General features: G+C 44.7%; 1 protein-coding gene across 1 annotated transcript; it reads right to left on the reverse strand.

Moving 5' to 3' along the window:
- Positions 1-1268: 1268 nt before the first annotated feature.
- RBM22 (RNA binding motif protein 22) lies at positions 1269-13353 on the reverse strand. Its single transcript, XM_065409226.1, has 11 exons — positions 13229-13353; positions 12527-12580; positions 11435-11464; positions 9013-9145; positions 8095-8195; positions 7762-7934; positions 5733-5933; positions 4874-5038; positions 4320-4408; positions 3345-3476; positions 1269-2579 (listed from the first exon to the last, which is right to left on the reverse strand). Exons 1-11 carry the CDS (start codon positions 13280-13282, stop codon positions 2449-2451), a joined length of 1263 nt encoding a protein of 420 aa, XP_065265298.1. The 5' UTR covers positions 13283-13353; the 3' UTR covers positions 1269-2448.
- Between the last annotated feature and the right edge of the window lie 2495 nt (positions 13354-15848).

Genomic DNA, 15848 nt, shown 5'->3' on the forward strand with positions numbered 1-15848 from the left:
ACAAACACCTCTATGGCAAGCAAGACCTTCATGCAACACATGCAGAAAGTGGTCAACAATGGTGTTTTGACCACAGCCTTTTGAATGCACACAAGCACAGTATATAGAACAGAGCTATCCATCAAAGGAAGAATGCTACCCAAAAAAAAGGGCAGAGCAGAACCCATGTATGTTCCGAACACTCCCACTCACCCTGGCTAATAGAAAAGCTCCAGTTCAACGATGCACTTTCTACATTTGTTTAGTTGTTTTTGTCAAATTCTGACAATAATCTTACTGTAACCTTGCAAAACTGGTCTTGTTTTCTTTTTTAATGGGTGAGTAATAATATATATATTTTTGCATCATTGTGGTTAGGCTAGGCAAGTAATTTTGTATCCAGGCTGGTAAAAGTGCAATTTTAAAAGGCTGCCTTATTTGTAAATAACGTAACATACAACCACTGTGTTTCTAATGCCAACGAGACCATCCAGAGGAAAAGCATGCATCTCAGTTAATTACAACCTGGGGCACTCACCACTGCAATGCAACACTCACGTGGGGAACATTAATTCCTCTGCCCGCCCCCAGAAGCGCACCTGGCCAAACTGAACAAGTAAAAAAGCCAGTCTAAGTGTTTAAAGGTTTATGCCTATGAAGTACTGTCCAGCTCTGAGCCCATCTCCCTCCCCTTTGCCTGTGAGCTGGAGGCCATGTTTACATTCAGAAATCTGGTTGCAGAAAATAAATCAGCTACATTTGAAAACTTGTCTCCGTTCAATACTTGTCAAATTAGTGCTTGCAGAATAAGGCACTGACTGGCTTGAGTCAAGCCCAGTACAAGCAGGTGCTGTGCCAGCTTCCCCCACACAGATCTGTCAATGGATCGTCAAAAGCCTGTCCTGTAACACGCTATTCTGGGAGCTGCTGAACAGTACCAAGTTGTGCTGTATTTTGATATTTTTACTGACTGAGGGCTAAACCTGAGACCAGCAACACTCATTTCCCTCTAACCTATGCCAAGTTTAAACCCAAGTCTCCAGAGAGGAAAGGCCAGTGCACTAACCAAGGGCACCCCCTAGAGTACTGTACTCTCCTATGCAAGATCCAACATGGTGCCTGCAACGTCAGAACTTCGCAATGCACCTAAGCATTCCAAAGTGCAGCGTGGTGAAGCAGAACTGGGGCTATACTCTCGCTATCTCACACCACTCTTCATCAGAGGGCTCAGCCAAACAAGGTCAGACAATACTCAGACAAATTTTGCCTCTGGAAGCAGGGTCCAAACATTTGGAAAATCTGCCCATTTTAATTAAAAAACCAAAAACAAGTAAATAAGGCGTTCTCATCACACGTGTCTGTTTACCAAAACATATCTACAGATCAGTTACATCAAAGCAACAGACTTTGGTACTTTAAAATCCCCCACCTGGACTCCTATGCACTGTATTAAATTACAGACTTTATACAGAGAACAGATGCTCCAGGGTGAATGCTGAACACAGAGCTCTTAAAAAAAAAAAAAAAAAAAAAAGAATCATCACACAACCTATCAAACGAAAAATGGTTTGGTCCATTTCACAGCTTGAGAGCCATTTTACGCAAAGGCCACAAAAGCCATAGTTCAGACTGGATGAGCTTGCAGTATTACTGCTGCCTCATTCCTGGCAGTTTCAGTAACAATGTTCATTCCCCAAGGTGAGGGGCAGGAAGGTCCCAGCTGGCCTATATGAAATAGATGGCTGCTTGAGCATCTGTCTGGGTCATGCTGGAATTGGCAGTAGGGGAACTGTTTGCATTACCTAGCACGTAACTGACTGACTATAGGGGCTTAGGATTCTCCAGTTTCTCACGATCAGAAGAAAAGCAACCCGAAAAAGAGAGAAAAAAGTCACAGTAAGTAGAAGGAGAAATCCCTGGAAGTTGTGCCCCTGAGGCTAGTTTCCTTTCCCCTCAGTGTTATCTTGGAGCGTTCTGGCTTAGTGCTAGAGGACCTGGTATCTTTTTTCAATGATGAATCACTAGTTATTTGACTCCAGAATGAATATTACTAGCAAAATCTCCAGTTAAGTCTCCACAAGAGACCCCAATCCATTCCAGGGTGGAACTTGCTGAGGCTATCAAACCGGCTGAAGGTGTGTTTTTTTCCCAGGAGACAAATTTATTTCAAAATGTGCAAAATTGAATACACTGATGGGATTGTAATTCTAGTACAATTCATTCATGGACCCTCTAAATCACGTCTCTCCACATTCCTCCCCCACACCCACCCACCCACGATAGTAAGTGAATGATTCAGGTTATATGAATGACCAGATTAGCTAGTGGCAACACAACAGAGCTCAGCTTGCCCTGTGCGTGCAAGCAGGAAGCAAGGCTTAGTCTCCAGCTCGCCCACAGCTGAACATATGCTACCATGGTAACCAAAAAAATGACATCTACTCAAACGGTGAACAGGTCAATGGGGTGCTAGGGAGTGTTGTGCTTCCCAGCGTGGGCACCCATCCTCTGTGGATCTTGAGAAGGGTAGTGGATGGGGCCTGGGGCTCTCATGAAGGGAGGTGGAGGCCCCATGGTGTGGAACATGTGTGGTCCAAAACCTGCAGACACAGAACACAAAAGTGTCAGATTACCAGGCGTCCTGATGAAGTATTTTACTGTTGCCTATTTGTCATTCAAGCCAGATAAGCAAAACATACTTGAGCCCACGGAAAGGGTGCCCCCTCTCCTCCTTCACCAATTCCTGAGAAATCCCAATTTACTCCCTTTTAACCTTTCTGGCAGCATAATGAACAGCTGAGGACATGTTGCTAGTCAGTGACAGTGCAGATTCCAGTTCTGCGAGTGCTGTTCCCCTGCTCCCTATTATATTATGAACTTCTGAACGTTTTGTTTTCACTACTGAGCATACCAGACTTATTCGGGTAACAAGACCATCCAGCGCATTTGGACAAACTCAACCCTCCTGAAGTTCCACAGGGAAAAGGCTTCACGTTTTGAATATACAAACAGTCAAATATTGACACTAACGTTCTGTTTAGAGTCACTCCTAAAAGTTAGGGACAACATGGGGTTTACACGGCTATCAGTTAAGCAGGGCCGGCCTCAGCACAGTTTATGGGATTCTCCTGGGTACTGCAGAATTTTGCAGAGAACATATTACCGCACAGGCAGTTCTAACAGAGCCAGTTCTACAGCACAAGCTGTTTCATAAACCCAGATCGCACTTAGTAGGTACCACACAAAACTACAATAGAGGGCACCGGCTAGTAGGTAATCTGGCAAGTAGGGATTGATTCCAGGCCTCTTTGGTAAAGGACATAGTTCTACCTCTCCCCACTGAGGGGGAAGGGGGAGGGAATTACCTGGAGGTGGGGGCGGAGCAATGCCAGGAGGTGGGGGCAGGGCAATGTTAACCACGGCTGGAGGGCCACTGGGAGGTAGGTTGAAGTAATTTGCAGACGCCTCTTCTTCTGCAGCTGGAGGAGGGGGAAGAGCTTCAAGACACAAACATCCCTTGGTTACTGGTGAAAGCTAGCAGGCAAAATATAAGCAAGTACCCACCCTTGGCCCTAAGGGGAGTGGCTGCAACCAGCTCTCCTGACAGGAACTTTGTTAGCAGTGTGTATCTAACAAACGCAGGATGCCAGTGAACCTCTAGAGTAACAGCTGTGATCCCTTCCACAGGCTCTGACCCTTCCACAACAAAAAGCCACCTGAATCAATTTTTTTTTTTAATTTAAATTAATGGAGATATCCTATCTCCTAGAACTGGAAGGGACCTTGAAAGGTCATCTAGTCCAGCCCCCTGCCTTCACTAGCAGGACCAAGTACTGATTTTGCCCCAGATCCCTAAGTGGCCCCCTCAAGGATTGAACTCACAACCCTGGGTTTAGCAGGCCAATGCTCAAACCACTGAGCTATCCCTCCCCCCTACCCTAAACGACTGGGATTGTCTGCCCAACAGATGACACTGAATGGCTGAAGAACACACAACCAGAGCTTATGCCACAGAAGGTCTCAATGATTTAAGTGCCTTTATTCTAACCATTGTAACTTTTCAATCACCCTGTAAAAAAGGCCTTGAGTCACCTTGAATTTCTTTCTAGCCAAAGATCCCTTCATTGCCCCTAAATACAAGACTCTCCAGCCAGCTCTTATTCGAACCCAGGTTCACTAACTGCTCTGAGAGTGGAATGTGCAGCTGCCCTACTAGCCCCAGCTCCCAATGGTATAGAGAGCAAACTAAGAAGTGTAACTCTGTTCTGCCTCATGGCAGCAAGTGACCTGCTGTTCTGTGTTTGAGAGGGCAGTCACTGGTATGGAACCATTTCCCTTACCTCCAGGTAGTCCTGGGACTGGCTCCAGCTTTATACCAGATTCTGTAGTACCTTCTTTCTCCTTCTCTTTCCCTCTTGCTGCTTGGGACCTGAAATCAAAGCCAAAAGCATTAGAACTGAAGAGGGAGGTGGCAGAGTGGACAGACCCTCACAAGAGAGTGTTTTACGTCACCAATCCCAGACCCACTGCTTCAGGCCAAGGATGCAGAGCTTACAGAATGCTAGCAGCAGGGACTTGGTAAGTTGGCACGAAAGGAGTTAGTGCTGTTTTTTCAGACAGCAGCGTACCCACCCCAAAATAGAATTTCTCAAAGAGACCCAACGCCAATTACCCTCCAACACCTCACTCCCCACCAAAAGACAGGCAACCCAGTAAATATTTGGGTCTTTTACACACTTGGCTTCTGTTCTAAGACACCAAGACTGCTTTTGATAAGGAACAGTCCATGATTCTGAAGTGCTCAGTTAAGAGTGGATTCTCCGAAAACAATATCCAGAGGAAAACCTCCAAAAAGGAAATAAATGCTTCCCCTCTTCCTCTCCCACTTGCTCACCTCCCCCACTTGACATTGAGTCTGCGTCCATTGACAATAAGCTTGTTAAAGGATTTCTCAGCAGCCACTTCCGCAGCTTGCCGTGTGGCAAACTGGATGAATGCACACTGCTGCCTCTGTACCACGGTTATCGTCCGGATCTCCCCAAACTGGTAGAAGTGATTTCTGCAAGGAAAGGACAGCAAAATTGGATTCTGCTCCTCTTCTCCATAAAAACACAATACATTAAAGGTCTCATATGCTCACACCCTTGGAAGACAAGCATCCTTTCCCCCTCTATATCACGGATTCAAATCCAGTGTTAGAAAAGAGGGGAAATGCTTGTCACAGACCTTTAATCCCTACATACAATTATGCAGCAACAGTGCCAGGCTCTAACAGGGGTTTCTTCAGAATTCAGGAATTAGGAGGATGGAGGTTAGATCAGGGGATTTCAATTATAAACGTGCAAAATGGGATCCTCTGGGCACCAACAGCAATGATGCATTTTGGCGGGATTTTTGGTGGAGGTGGAAGAGAAGAATTTAAACACAGCACACAAGATGTTGCTTAGACTTAACCGTATTCCCACCTCCAGGAATTCTGCACTCCTCTAAATAGACCTATTAGCCAGCTTCTGGTTAGGGAAAAGTGAACAAGAGTGGTCACTCACTTCTGACTGGTATGGACAAATGAAGGGGCTGCATAACCAAGGGATGAACGGCCCCCTTCATTCTCATTCAGGCACAGCAACCTCAACAAAATGCTCGCTAAAGATGAATACCGTGACAAGCGTCTTAGCAAAACCTTAGCAAGCTATTTCTCAGTTATCAAGGCATCAAGCTGAAAAGCAAATGCGAACTCAGATGTAGCAACGTACCTCAGATCAGTCTCGGTGATGGTATCTCCCAGGCCTCCTACGTATAGCGTGGTAATGGTCTTGTCATCAGGTGGGTCCAGACGAGGCATGGTTGAAGCCCGTTTCAGAAGCTTATCAGCTACAGGGTCATTAATACCATAGTAACGATCTTTGATGTTCTGATCGGCCAGAGGATCGTCTGGGTCTGTAGGTTTCTCGTGTCTAAAGTATAGTAAACAAAGCATTTCATAACATTGCGCTGTTACAACTGCACCAGACTAACATGACTGCGACAGCCAGCTCTCTCCTTAAAAGGCTGAGGACTAACAGCATTCAAATAATCACACCAAAATGAAACACAATTAAAGAGCCCGAAGAACTCAAATTACTTATTAATTTATTATAGCACTTGCCACCTAGAGTTTTAACAAATGGCAGCTCAGACAGCTCAACCAAGGTTCCGTGAAATGGCAAGAGCCAGGTTTCAAACAAAGTTACTTGCGGAGATATGTTCAGATCACTGACGGTGGGACAGTATTTTCTGCTGCAAGGACTGATGTTGCTAAGAGAGGCAATGAACAATGTAAGAGAAAAGCTGCATTTGTTATGGTGATTGATGTTTCAGCTCACTGCTGAATACACACAGTATGATCAAGAAAGATCTTGCTGCAAAGGGATTCATTCACTGGTGATATATGTCAAGTTAACATTCAGTTTCAGAAAGCCTTTGACAAGGTCCCTTATCAAAGGCTCTTAACCAAAGTAAGCTGTTATGGGATAAGAGGGAAGCTCCTCTCATGGACAGGAAACAAAGGGTAGGAATAAACGGTCAGTTTTCAGAATGGAGAGAGGTAAATAGTGGTAACCCCCAGGGATCTATACTACGACCAGTGCTGTTTGACATATTCATAAATGATCTGGAAAAAGGGGTAGACAGTGAGGTGGCAAAATTTGAAGATGATACAAAATTACTCAAGAGAGTTAAGTCCAAAGCAGACTGTGAAGAGTTACAAAGGAATCTCACAAAACTGGGCAACAAAACAGCAGATGAAATTCAATGTTGATAAATGCAAAGTAATGCACCTTGGAAAACATAATCCCAACTACATATACAAAATGATGGGGTCTATATTAGCTGTTACCACTCAAGAAAGATCTTGAAGTCGTGGATAGTTCTCTGAAAACATCTGCTCAATGTGCAGCAGCAGTCAAAAAAGCTAACGGAATGTTGGGAATCATTAGGAAAGGGATAGATAATAAGACAGAAAATATCATAATGCTACTATATAAATCACCGGTTTGCCCACACCTTGAATAGTGTGTGTTGTTTTGGTTGCTCCATCTCAAAAAAAATACATTAGAATTGGAAAAGGTCCAGAGAAGGGCAACAAAAATGATTAAGGGTATGGGACAGCTTCCATACGAGAAGAGATTAGAAAGAGAGGGGACTTTTCAGCTTGGAAAAGAGATGACTAAAGGGGGATATGACAGAGGTCTACAAAATCATAAATGGTCTGGAGAACGTGAATAAGGAAGTGTTATTTACCCCTTCACATAACACTAGAACCAGGGGTCACTCAATGACATTAATAGGCAGCAGATTTAAAACAAACAAAAGTACTACTTCACACAATGCACAGTCAACCTGTGGAACTCATTGCCAGGGGATGTTGTGAAGGCCAAAAGTATAACTGCATTCAAAAAAAGAATTAGATTAGTTCATGGAGGACAGGTTCATCAATGGCTATTAGTCAAGATGATCAGGGATGCAACCCCCCATTCTGGGTGTCCTAAATCTCTAACTGCCAGAAGCTGGGAGTGGACGACAAGGGATAGATCACTCGATGATTGCCCTATTCTGTTCATTCCCTGTGAAGCATCTGGCATTGGCCACTATCGGAAGACAGACTACTGGGCAACATGGACCGTTGGTCTGACCCAGCATGGCTGTTTTTATGTAATTTTTCCTGCAACATCTGCAAAAATGCTTATGAAGACACTGCATTGCTTCCATTACATGAACATGTTAGCTTTTCAAACAAAACTGTACCTGTAGGGACACTCTTCCCCTCTCTTGCATTCTCCTTTCACCCAAAAGGAACAGATGTGGGGTCGGTTGCGTTTATAGTAAGGGGTGGTCCGAGCCAGTTTAAGCAGCATGTCACTGGTAGAAGTAGCTTTTCCTAGAGCACCAACCGCTCTTGTGCCATCAGAGTTCGAAATCTAAGCAGTAGGTAAAGAATGCATATTTCATTGCTTGGGACAGGAAATTGATGCACATAATCAGACAAACCAGAAAGTTTTCAAGATTATCTAGTTCATTTCATCTACAGCACAAGTGAAATAAGCCACCAACAGATTCTGTTACAAATGCATTCCTTACTTCTCTCTCCATGTTCTGGGTGTAATACTCTTTATTGACATCAGATTTAGGCATGTCATCCTTAAAAGAGAGTCCTGCATCTCGAACCTGAATAGGTAGACCTAAAATTAAATGGAAAAACAAAATTAATATTAACCGAAAGCAAAAAGACCAAAAATGGTTATTATAACATACTAAGGTAGCTGTATTCAGAGATAGGAGTCCTGAAGAGCAGTCAAATCTGTACTGATTCGTCGTTTTACACTGCATTAATTAATATCCTCTGGACAGTATTACTTCACCTGCCGTGAACGGTGAACTGAATGAGACTGAAAGTTTGTCTAGTTTCATGGTAGTTTTTTAAAAGCCTCTGCATGTTCTACTGAAACATATTTGAATAGTGGGATTCAGTTAATCACAAATATAATTCATCCTACATCTAGTGTCACTAATGGAACTATTTTCACTCTTGCCAGCAACAAAAGCATGCAATGTCAAGATTCTAATTCTCTCTACTGTTAGAGTAAGAGCCATTTGGTATCAAACACACTTGGAAATTCATAGCAACTCAGTAGTATGAACACAAACAATCACATCACAGCACTAGTGTGTATGGGAAGATCTTATTTTAGAATCGATACAATTATTAGACACGATTTAGTCTTTAATGAGCTGGAAAGTTTATGCACAGACAGGAGCACCATTTGTCATATAGATGTGCCTTCTGGTATATCCTAGAAGAGGTCGTAGTCAATTTGTTCAACTTCTCTCTCATACAAACACCTCTAAATAAATATGCATCTCCATGCCCTAGGCGCACAGTCATGGAGATACACATTTATTTAGAGATGTATTAAAACTATGCAGAGACAGGAGACAAGCAGAGTTAAGTCTCAATCTGTACTTCCAGTTTTTGGTAAATTGACCCCAGCTACACACCATATTCCAGGTCAAGCAGGCAGGTCTGACACACATTCTTCAGCTTGCTACATGTTTGGCACACTTCTGTCTTCTTAAAGCGCATTCGAACACCTGGGCACCAGCGAAACACTGTGAAGGGCCTGGCACAAATCTAAGACAAAGACAGCAGTGACTTGTACCACTCTAACTGCAGCCAGCATTGACACTAGCATTCAAATTCTTATGGAAACTCAGCTACTACTAGAGGCTTATCACCTGCCTAACGTTACTACCTTAATATGTAAAAATTCAAGCAAACAACTCAAAAACCCCAATCGTTTCTTGGTTGCCCCATTTTGACAGGAGAAGAAAGTTTTGGCTGGACTTTCTTGCAACGATTTGAATACTCACACAACTTTGCTCAGAGCACAAGGCAAAGAGAACTTCCACTTAGTTCAAAGAGCTGTCACTAAAGGATCATTACAGCTAATTTGTAGGATACGTTTGCAAATTATATACTTGCTGGGATTGCAAGAGACCCAGTCCATCTGGCCACAGGCATTTAGGCCCAGAAAGGGATGGCCTTACTCTGAAATAATGCATACAGTCTCTGTGGGGAGGACGTTTCTACTTCCATTGTATACTGGACTCGGGGAAGGGGAGCTGGCTCTCAGTACATCAGTCTGGTTTCCTAATGAAAAGGAGATGATGGTAGGAAGGAGGAAAAGAGGGAAACAATACATTTTAACTCCTCCACTGGAGTTAATACAAGGCATTCTGCTTTATATTTCCAAGGGATATCACTAAAGATTCCTGCTTTCTCCTTTTTGAAACACAAAGGCCGGCTTGTCTCAGAGATACCCAGCATGAACCACTTGCTGGCAGGGGAGTTACTGAGATCCAGAGGAAAGCCAAGTTCCATCTACCACCCATTTGCCAAGGCAAAAGTGAAGAGGAAATGAATTTTTAACAGGAAAATGCTAGATTGATTAAATAAATTTAATAGTAATAGTAATCCAGTCCAGCATTAACCACCATGTTATGAGATTTTTTTGGAGTAACAGCAACAGACTAAGTAGAGAATCAGATTTAAGTTCAAACCTTTTTGAGATGACTTTTCATTTCCCCCCCACTCTACTCTTTCTGAAACAGTTGTGTCAGTAACCTTCCCACCAGGAGTGCTGAACACTGCATCTTTTGGTGCCAACCTATGGATACAGTGAATCCACTAGGTCAGTGTTTCCCAAACTTGGGACGCCGCTTGTGTAGGGAAAGCCCCTGGCGGGCCGGGCCAGTTTGTTTACCTGCCGCGTCCGCAGGTTCGGCCGATCGCGGCTCCCACTGGCCGCGGTTCGCCGCTCCAGGCCAATGGGAGCTACTGGAAGCGGCGCGGGCCGAGGGACGTGCTGGCTGCGGTTCGCCGCTCCAGGCCAATGGGAGCTGCTGGAAGCAGCGGCCAGTACGTCCCTCAGCCTGCGCCGCTTCCAGCAGCTCCCATTGGCCTAGAGCACCGAACCGCGGCCAGTGAGAGCTGCGATCGGCCGAACCTGCAGATGCGGCAGGTAACCAAACCGGCCCGGCCCGCCAGGGGTTTTCACTAAACAAGCGGCGTCCCAAGTTTGGGAAACACTGCACTAGGAGGATGGGGTTAAAGAGCAACACCACACACTCCTGGGGTGAGAGGGAAGGAATTTGTATAACTAGGTGATTAGGTTATTTTTGTTTGGGTGTAATTATTCTCTTACAGGGTTTGAAACCTGAACCTTAGAGCACTGTGCTCTTGCAAGAGACTGAGTGAAAATGACTAGAAACAAAAGTGAACTGAACAATTCCAAACTTTTTTTTTTTTTTTTTTAAAGTGAATAACTAGACTAAATAGTGAAATAAAGGAAATAACCCTAAACATTTTTCAGATTTAATAATTAAGGGTCCAATCCTGGAAAGATGTACAATCATCAGTAACTTCACTCACATGAGAAGCCCCACTGACTTTAATGGATAAATCACATGATTAGAGTTATTAATTATTTTATTTCTGTAGCACCTATGAGGCCTAGTCACAGACCAGGACCCAATTGTGCTAGGTGCTGCAGAGAAAGAGAAAAAAAAGAAGATGGTCCCTGCCCCCAAAGAGCTTGCAATCTAAGTGTAAGCCAAGAGACTACAGATGGATACAGAGAGATGGGGGAGTATACAAGGAAACAATGCAACAACATTGGTCAGCATGATAGGCAGTGAGCACACCAGTAGCTTAACCGATGTCAAGTATTTGTAGGCATCAGGGCATTCACATGCTCAAGAGCTTGCAAAATCCAACCCTTAAAGTGTTAACAAGAATAAGCAATTGTTTGAAGCTATCTATTGGATTGTTATCTGATATTTTCAGCATTATATCTTAATCCTAAATGGAAACTAAATGAGCTAGTCCAGAAGTCAACTCTTACAATGAAGACAAACATACCTTGCATTCTTTTCCATATTTCTCTTTGGTCTGGAATAAAATAAAATGAGAGTTACTAAAAAAAACTCACAAGATACTAGTCAATGCTATGATCATACATTGCATGCCTTAGAAAATACTCTAGTGCTTTCATCTCTTCCACCCAACCATCCACATGTGGTACCACCACAGCTTCTGCATATTTACTCTCTGTGCTGGTTGCATTTGGAGATGTCTGACCCTATGGCTTTCACTTAATCTGGAGAGCCTTTGAAAGGTAAGTGGGAGGAAATCACTTCCAAACCCTTCTATTTTTTCTGATGGCAGAATATTCAATAGAATATTTTTAAATCTTTCAAAGAAACCCCCCAGCTTCGGTTTTTACTATCCGTTTTCTAAACAATGACAAAACATCCAGAGATCCGTAACACAAAAATAAATCCTCTATCGATCTTTGAAACACAGACCATATTTGCATTAAAAATTATAGCTCATTAGAATTTCATAAAGACTAAAGTGTGCTTAGGGAGAGGCGAGTGGAGAAAGGTGGATGTTTAAAATGAGATTACACTACATGATTGTACTTGGTGTTGGGAAAGGTAAAACAAAATGGAATGGTGACAGGTACACAGCCTTCCCCTGAAGATGTCAATGCACTGGGTAAAAACAAGGATTTAAAGGACATTCAAGCAACCTTCATCAAATGATATCAAAGCACATTTTAAAGCTTGGGCAAGTCATTTAACCTTTCAGTACATCACATTTCTCTAAGTCAAGAAGACAGTCATCATCAAAGTTGTGATAGAACCCATGTTTATCCCATCTCTTAAGATTTAACCATTAGACAAGCGGTCTTGACTTCAGCTCAAGTTTTTGATTGTTTGATTTGTTTTATCGTGTTCCCCATGCCCTCGGCCAATCCCAAAATCTAGCCCTCTTCCCCTATGCGCGCATGTTCTGCTGCCAAGAAGCAGCACGCAGACGCCTATATGCATTTTGGCATCTCCTACTTGCCTCATTTGACTGAACTCATTTTTAGTCCCCTAAGCCCGAGGTTCAGTAGCTAGTCTCACCATACACCTTAAAGGACAATAACTCGAAACAGTCACATACCATTCTGATATAAGGGTTTTCTCCAAGGCATGTCTGACACAGAATGGGGAAGTCCTGCATCAAGGAGGAGAAAAAAAATAGTCAGGAGGACTAAATCTCAGAGCTCACTTCAGATGACCTCTCCATTCAACAGCAACATTTCTGCAGTCTGCTTCTCTCAGCTCAAAGATGCTGGACTGGCCAGTACAAATTTAAAGCTCTGACTACCCAAAGTGGGGGGACAACGGCCCCCCAATATGCCCCAACCAGCTACTAGCTGAAGCCTGGTGAAGAGCCACACACCCGCAGCCAGTTATTTGTATTTAAAAAGCAGGACGCTCTCCCAAATACATGGGAAGATCCCACGTGGTCAGGAGTCCGGAGTAGACACCAGCCACCCCGGGGGACCCGTGGACTCTGTCAGTGTCCGTCAGTTACACGGGGTCAGCACCCCGCGGGCCCGAACAGGGAACAAGGCCCCGCACCCCCCTAGGGAGAGAGCCCCTGGCCTCGGCCTCCCAACCCTCAGCCTCCCGCCCCGCCGCCTTAGCACCCGCCTCGGCCTCCCACACCATCTTCAACCCCTGCCCCAGGGGGACCCCCCGCCAGCTCCAGGCTCCCCGGGCCGGGCCGCAGAGGGAGGCTAAACCCACACCGGGAGGATGGAGGCGCCTCACCCCCACCGGGGAGCCTCGCCCTGGAGCCACCGGGGCCAGGCCTTACCGCGTCCTCCCAGTTCTGCCGGTTGTAGGTGTTGGAGCCCAGAGACGTCGCCATCTTGGAACCAGCCCCGGTACCCGCAGCAGCAAGGCCCGGGCGGAAGCGCGCGCGCCGCTCCGCCAACAGCCCGGCATGCACCGGGAAAGGAAGGGCCGTGACCCCGGCATGACCCTCGGAGAGCTGGCGCGCTGCCGCCGTCCCCTCTAGCCACCACTAACCATAGAGAGGGGGGGGGGTCTGGCCCTTTAATTCACCTCGCGGGAGGGGACCAGTGCTCCCAGTGGCTCCCGCCCCAGCAATCCCAGAGAGGCTGCTCCCCTGTCCGGGAGGGGGGATCCCACTGGAGAGTGTGGGTGGAGGAGGGTCAGAGAATCCCCCACTGGGGTTGGGGGGGAACGCCCCCCTTAGGGAGGGGGGAGAGAGACTCCCCACTTTATCGTGGAAAAAGACTCCTGGCGAAGTCTGTGGGGCACAGCGTGAGCGCTGCCCTTTCTCCTGTGCTCTGAGAGCCGTGGTGTCCCCGCACCGACCTGCCTGCTCCCTGGTAGCAGAGCCATTCCCACCAGCCCTTCTCGCGCTGCATGGCGGGGATGCAGTGAGGTTTGTGTGTATTTTAGCATCAGCTGAAGAGCTGTCAAGTCCCACTCTTTGAACTGCCAGGCACCATGCTAGCATTAGCCCTGGGGGCGTAGGCCTTCTGGTTTTGAGGGTCTATTAATTTCATTGTTGGGATGGTTATTTTTATCCAGTAACAGTTGTGATCCATAGATCGACTGTAGAAGTTCCAGCAGTTGTGAAAAACCTTTGTCCTTGCACTGGACACACTGGTGCCAAGAGCCACAATCTCGCATGCACTCAAATGCAGGTTTAACAGTGAAGTTTTCCAGTTGCCATATTGTTTACAGCACTTTTAGTTCTGCAGGGAGTCCAGCTGATATAATAAGCCACAGATAGTTTCTTGTGACTCTTAGAAAGCACCACAAGGGCTTCTTCCTGCTTTACAGCACTCCTGCCTGTGGCATTCAAATCACAGACAAACGTATCAAAACCGTTTGCAGAAGCAGATGAGTTAAAGGACTTTAAAGGAGTCAGGAGGCATTGTGCTACCACATACTTACTGAAGGCTGTGATCAAGGTAGGATTGTAAATGGACTGTTTAGGCACATTAAGAAATCTGAACATGTAAGTTTGAAGAAAGTTTAGCAGAGATGTACTGCTATCTATTAAGGTGTAATATAAATTTATAAGGGAAACCAAGAAAAGTCTGACAAGGTACCTCATCAAAGGCTCTTAAGCAGAGTAAGCAGTCACAGGATAAAAGGGAAGATCCTCTCATAGATCTGTAACTGGTTAAAAGACAGGAAACAAAGGGTAGGAATAAATGCTCAGTTTTCAGAATGGAGAGAGATAAATAGCAGAGGCCCCCCCAGGGATCTGTACGGGGACCAGTGCTGTTCAACATATTCATAAATGATCTGGAAAATGGGGTAAACAGTGAGGTGGCAGAGTTTGTAGAAGATACAAAATTACTCAAAAGAGTTAAGCCCAAAGCAGAATGCAAAGAGTTACAAAGGGATCTCTCAAAACTGAGCAACTGTACAGCAAAATGGCAAATGAGATTCAGTGTTGATAAATGCAAAACAATGACCACTGGAAAACAATGCCAGCTACACATACAAAATGATGGGGTCTAGAGTCACGGTTATCACTCAAGAAAGATCTTGGGAGTCATTGTAGATAGTTCTTTGAAACCACTTGCTGGGACTATTCAGCTTGGAAAAGAGAGGAGTGTGTGTGTGTGTGTGTGGGGGGGGAATGATACAGGTCTACAAAACCATGAATGAGGTGGAGAAAGAGAATAAGGAAGTGTTATTTACCCCTTCACGGAACACAAGAACATGGGGCAACCCAATGAAATTAATAGGCAGCAGGTTTAAAACAAACATAAGTACTTATTCAAACGGCGTACAATCATCCTTTGGAACTCATTGCCAGGGGATGTTGTAAAGGCCAAAAGTATAACTGGGTTAAAAAAAGAATTAGATAAGTTCATAGAAGATAGCTAACGGCCATTGATTGACCTAAGATGGTCAGGGATGCAACCATATGCTAAGCTTCAGACTGCCAGATACTGGGACTGGATGACAGGGGATGGATCACTTGATAATTGCCCTGTCCGGTTAATTCCTTCTGAAGCTTCTGGCACCAGCCTCTGACAGAAGACAGACTACTGGGATAGGTGGACCAGTGGTCTGATGCAGTATGGACATTCTTATGTTCAAGAATGACATGGGACAACCTCAATTTTCCCCTCATAATTAAGACCAAAATAAAAAGTATTTCCAGCCAAAATCTTCAGTAAACTGGAGCTAAAGTAGAAGCTGTGTATCAGTTTAAAGAACATGCCTTGGTATTGTTAGTTTTAGTAAAATTTTATTGAGAGCCAGGAAATTTTAAATAAAGGCAAAACTTTGAAAGACTCAAACATTTGAAATTATGGAAATGGAGAGTTAAGGAACCCTAAACCATCTTAGGTCTGTGCTCCTATCCATCACAAACTTGTTTCTAAATTATCTTTTATACTCGTTTTGATAGAATGAAAGAACTAGAGGTGCCTTGTGCT

This window comes from Emys orbicularis, chromosome 8 (genome assembly GCF_028017835.1).
Source record: "Emys orbicularis isolate rEmyOrb1 chromosome 8, rEmyOrb1.hap1, whole genome shotgun sequence".
NCBI lineage: Eukaryota > Metazoa > Chordata > Testudines > Emydidae > Emys > Emys orbicularis.

What these genes read in the sequence shown, in the direction of transcription:
- RBM22 (XM_065409226.1), bottom strand. Translation starts at nt 13,282, where the DNA reads ATGGCGACGTCTCTGGGCTCCAACACCTACAACCGGCAGAACTGGGAG. An exon ending in CTCAATGTCAAGTGGGGGAG is followed by an intron (nt 4,409 to 4,873) that starts GTGAGCAAGTGG and finishes CTTTGATTTCAG; the next exon opens with GTCCCAAGCAGCAAGAGGGA. An exon ending in AGTCCCAGGACTACCTGGAG is followed by an intron (nt 3,477 to 4,319) that starts GTAAGGGAAATG and finishes TGTGTCTTGAAG; the next exon opens with CTCTTCCCCCTCCTCCAGCT.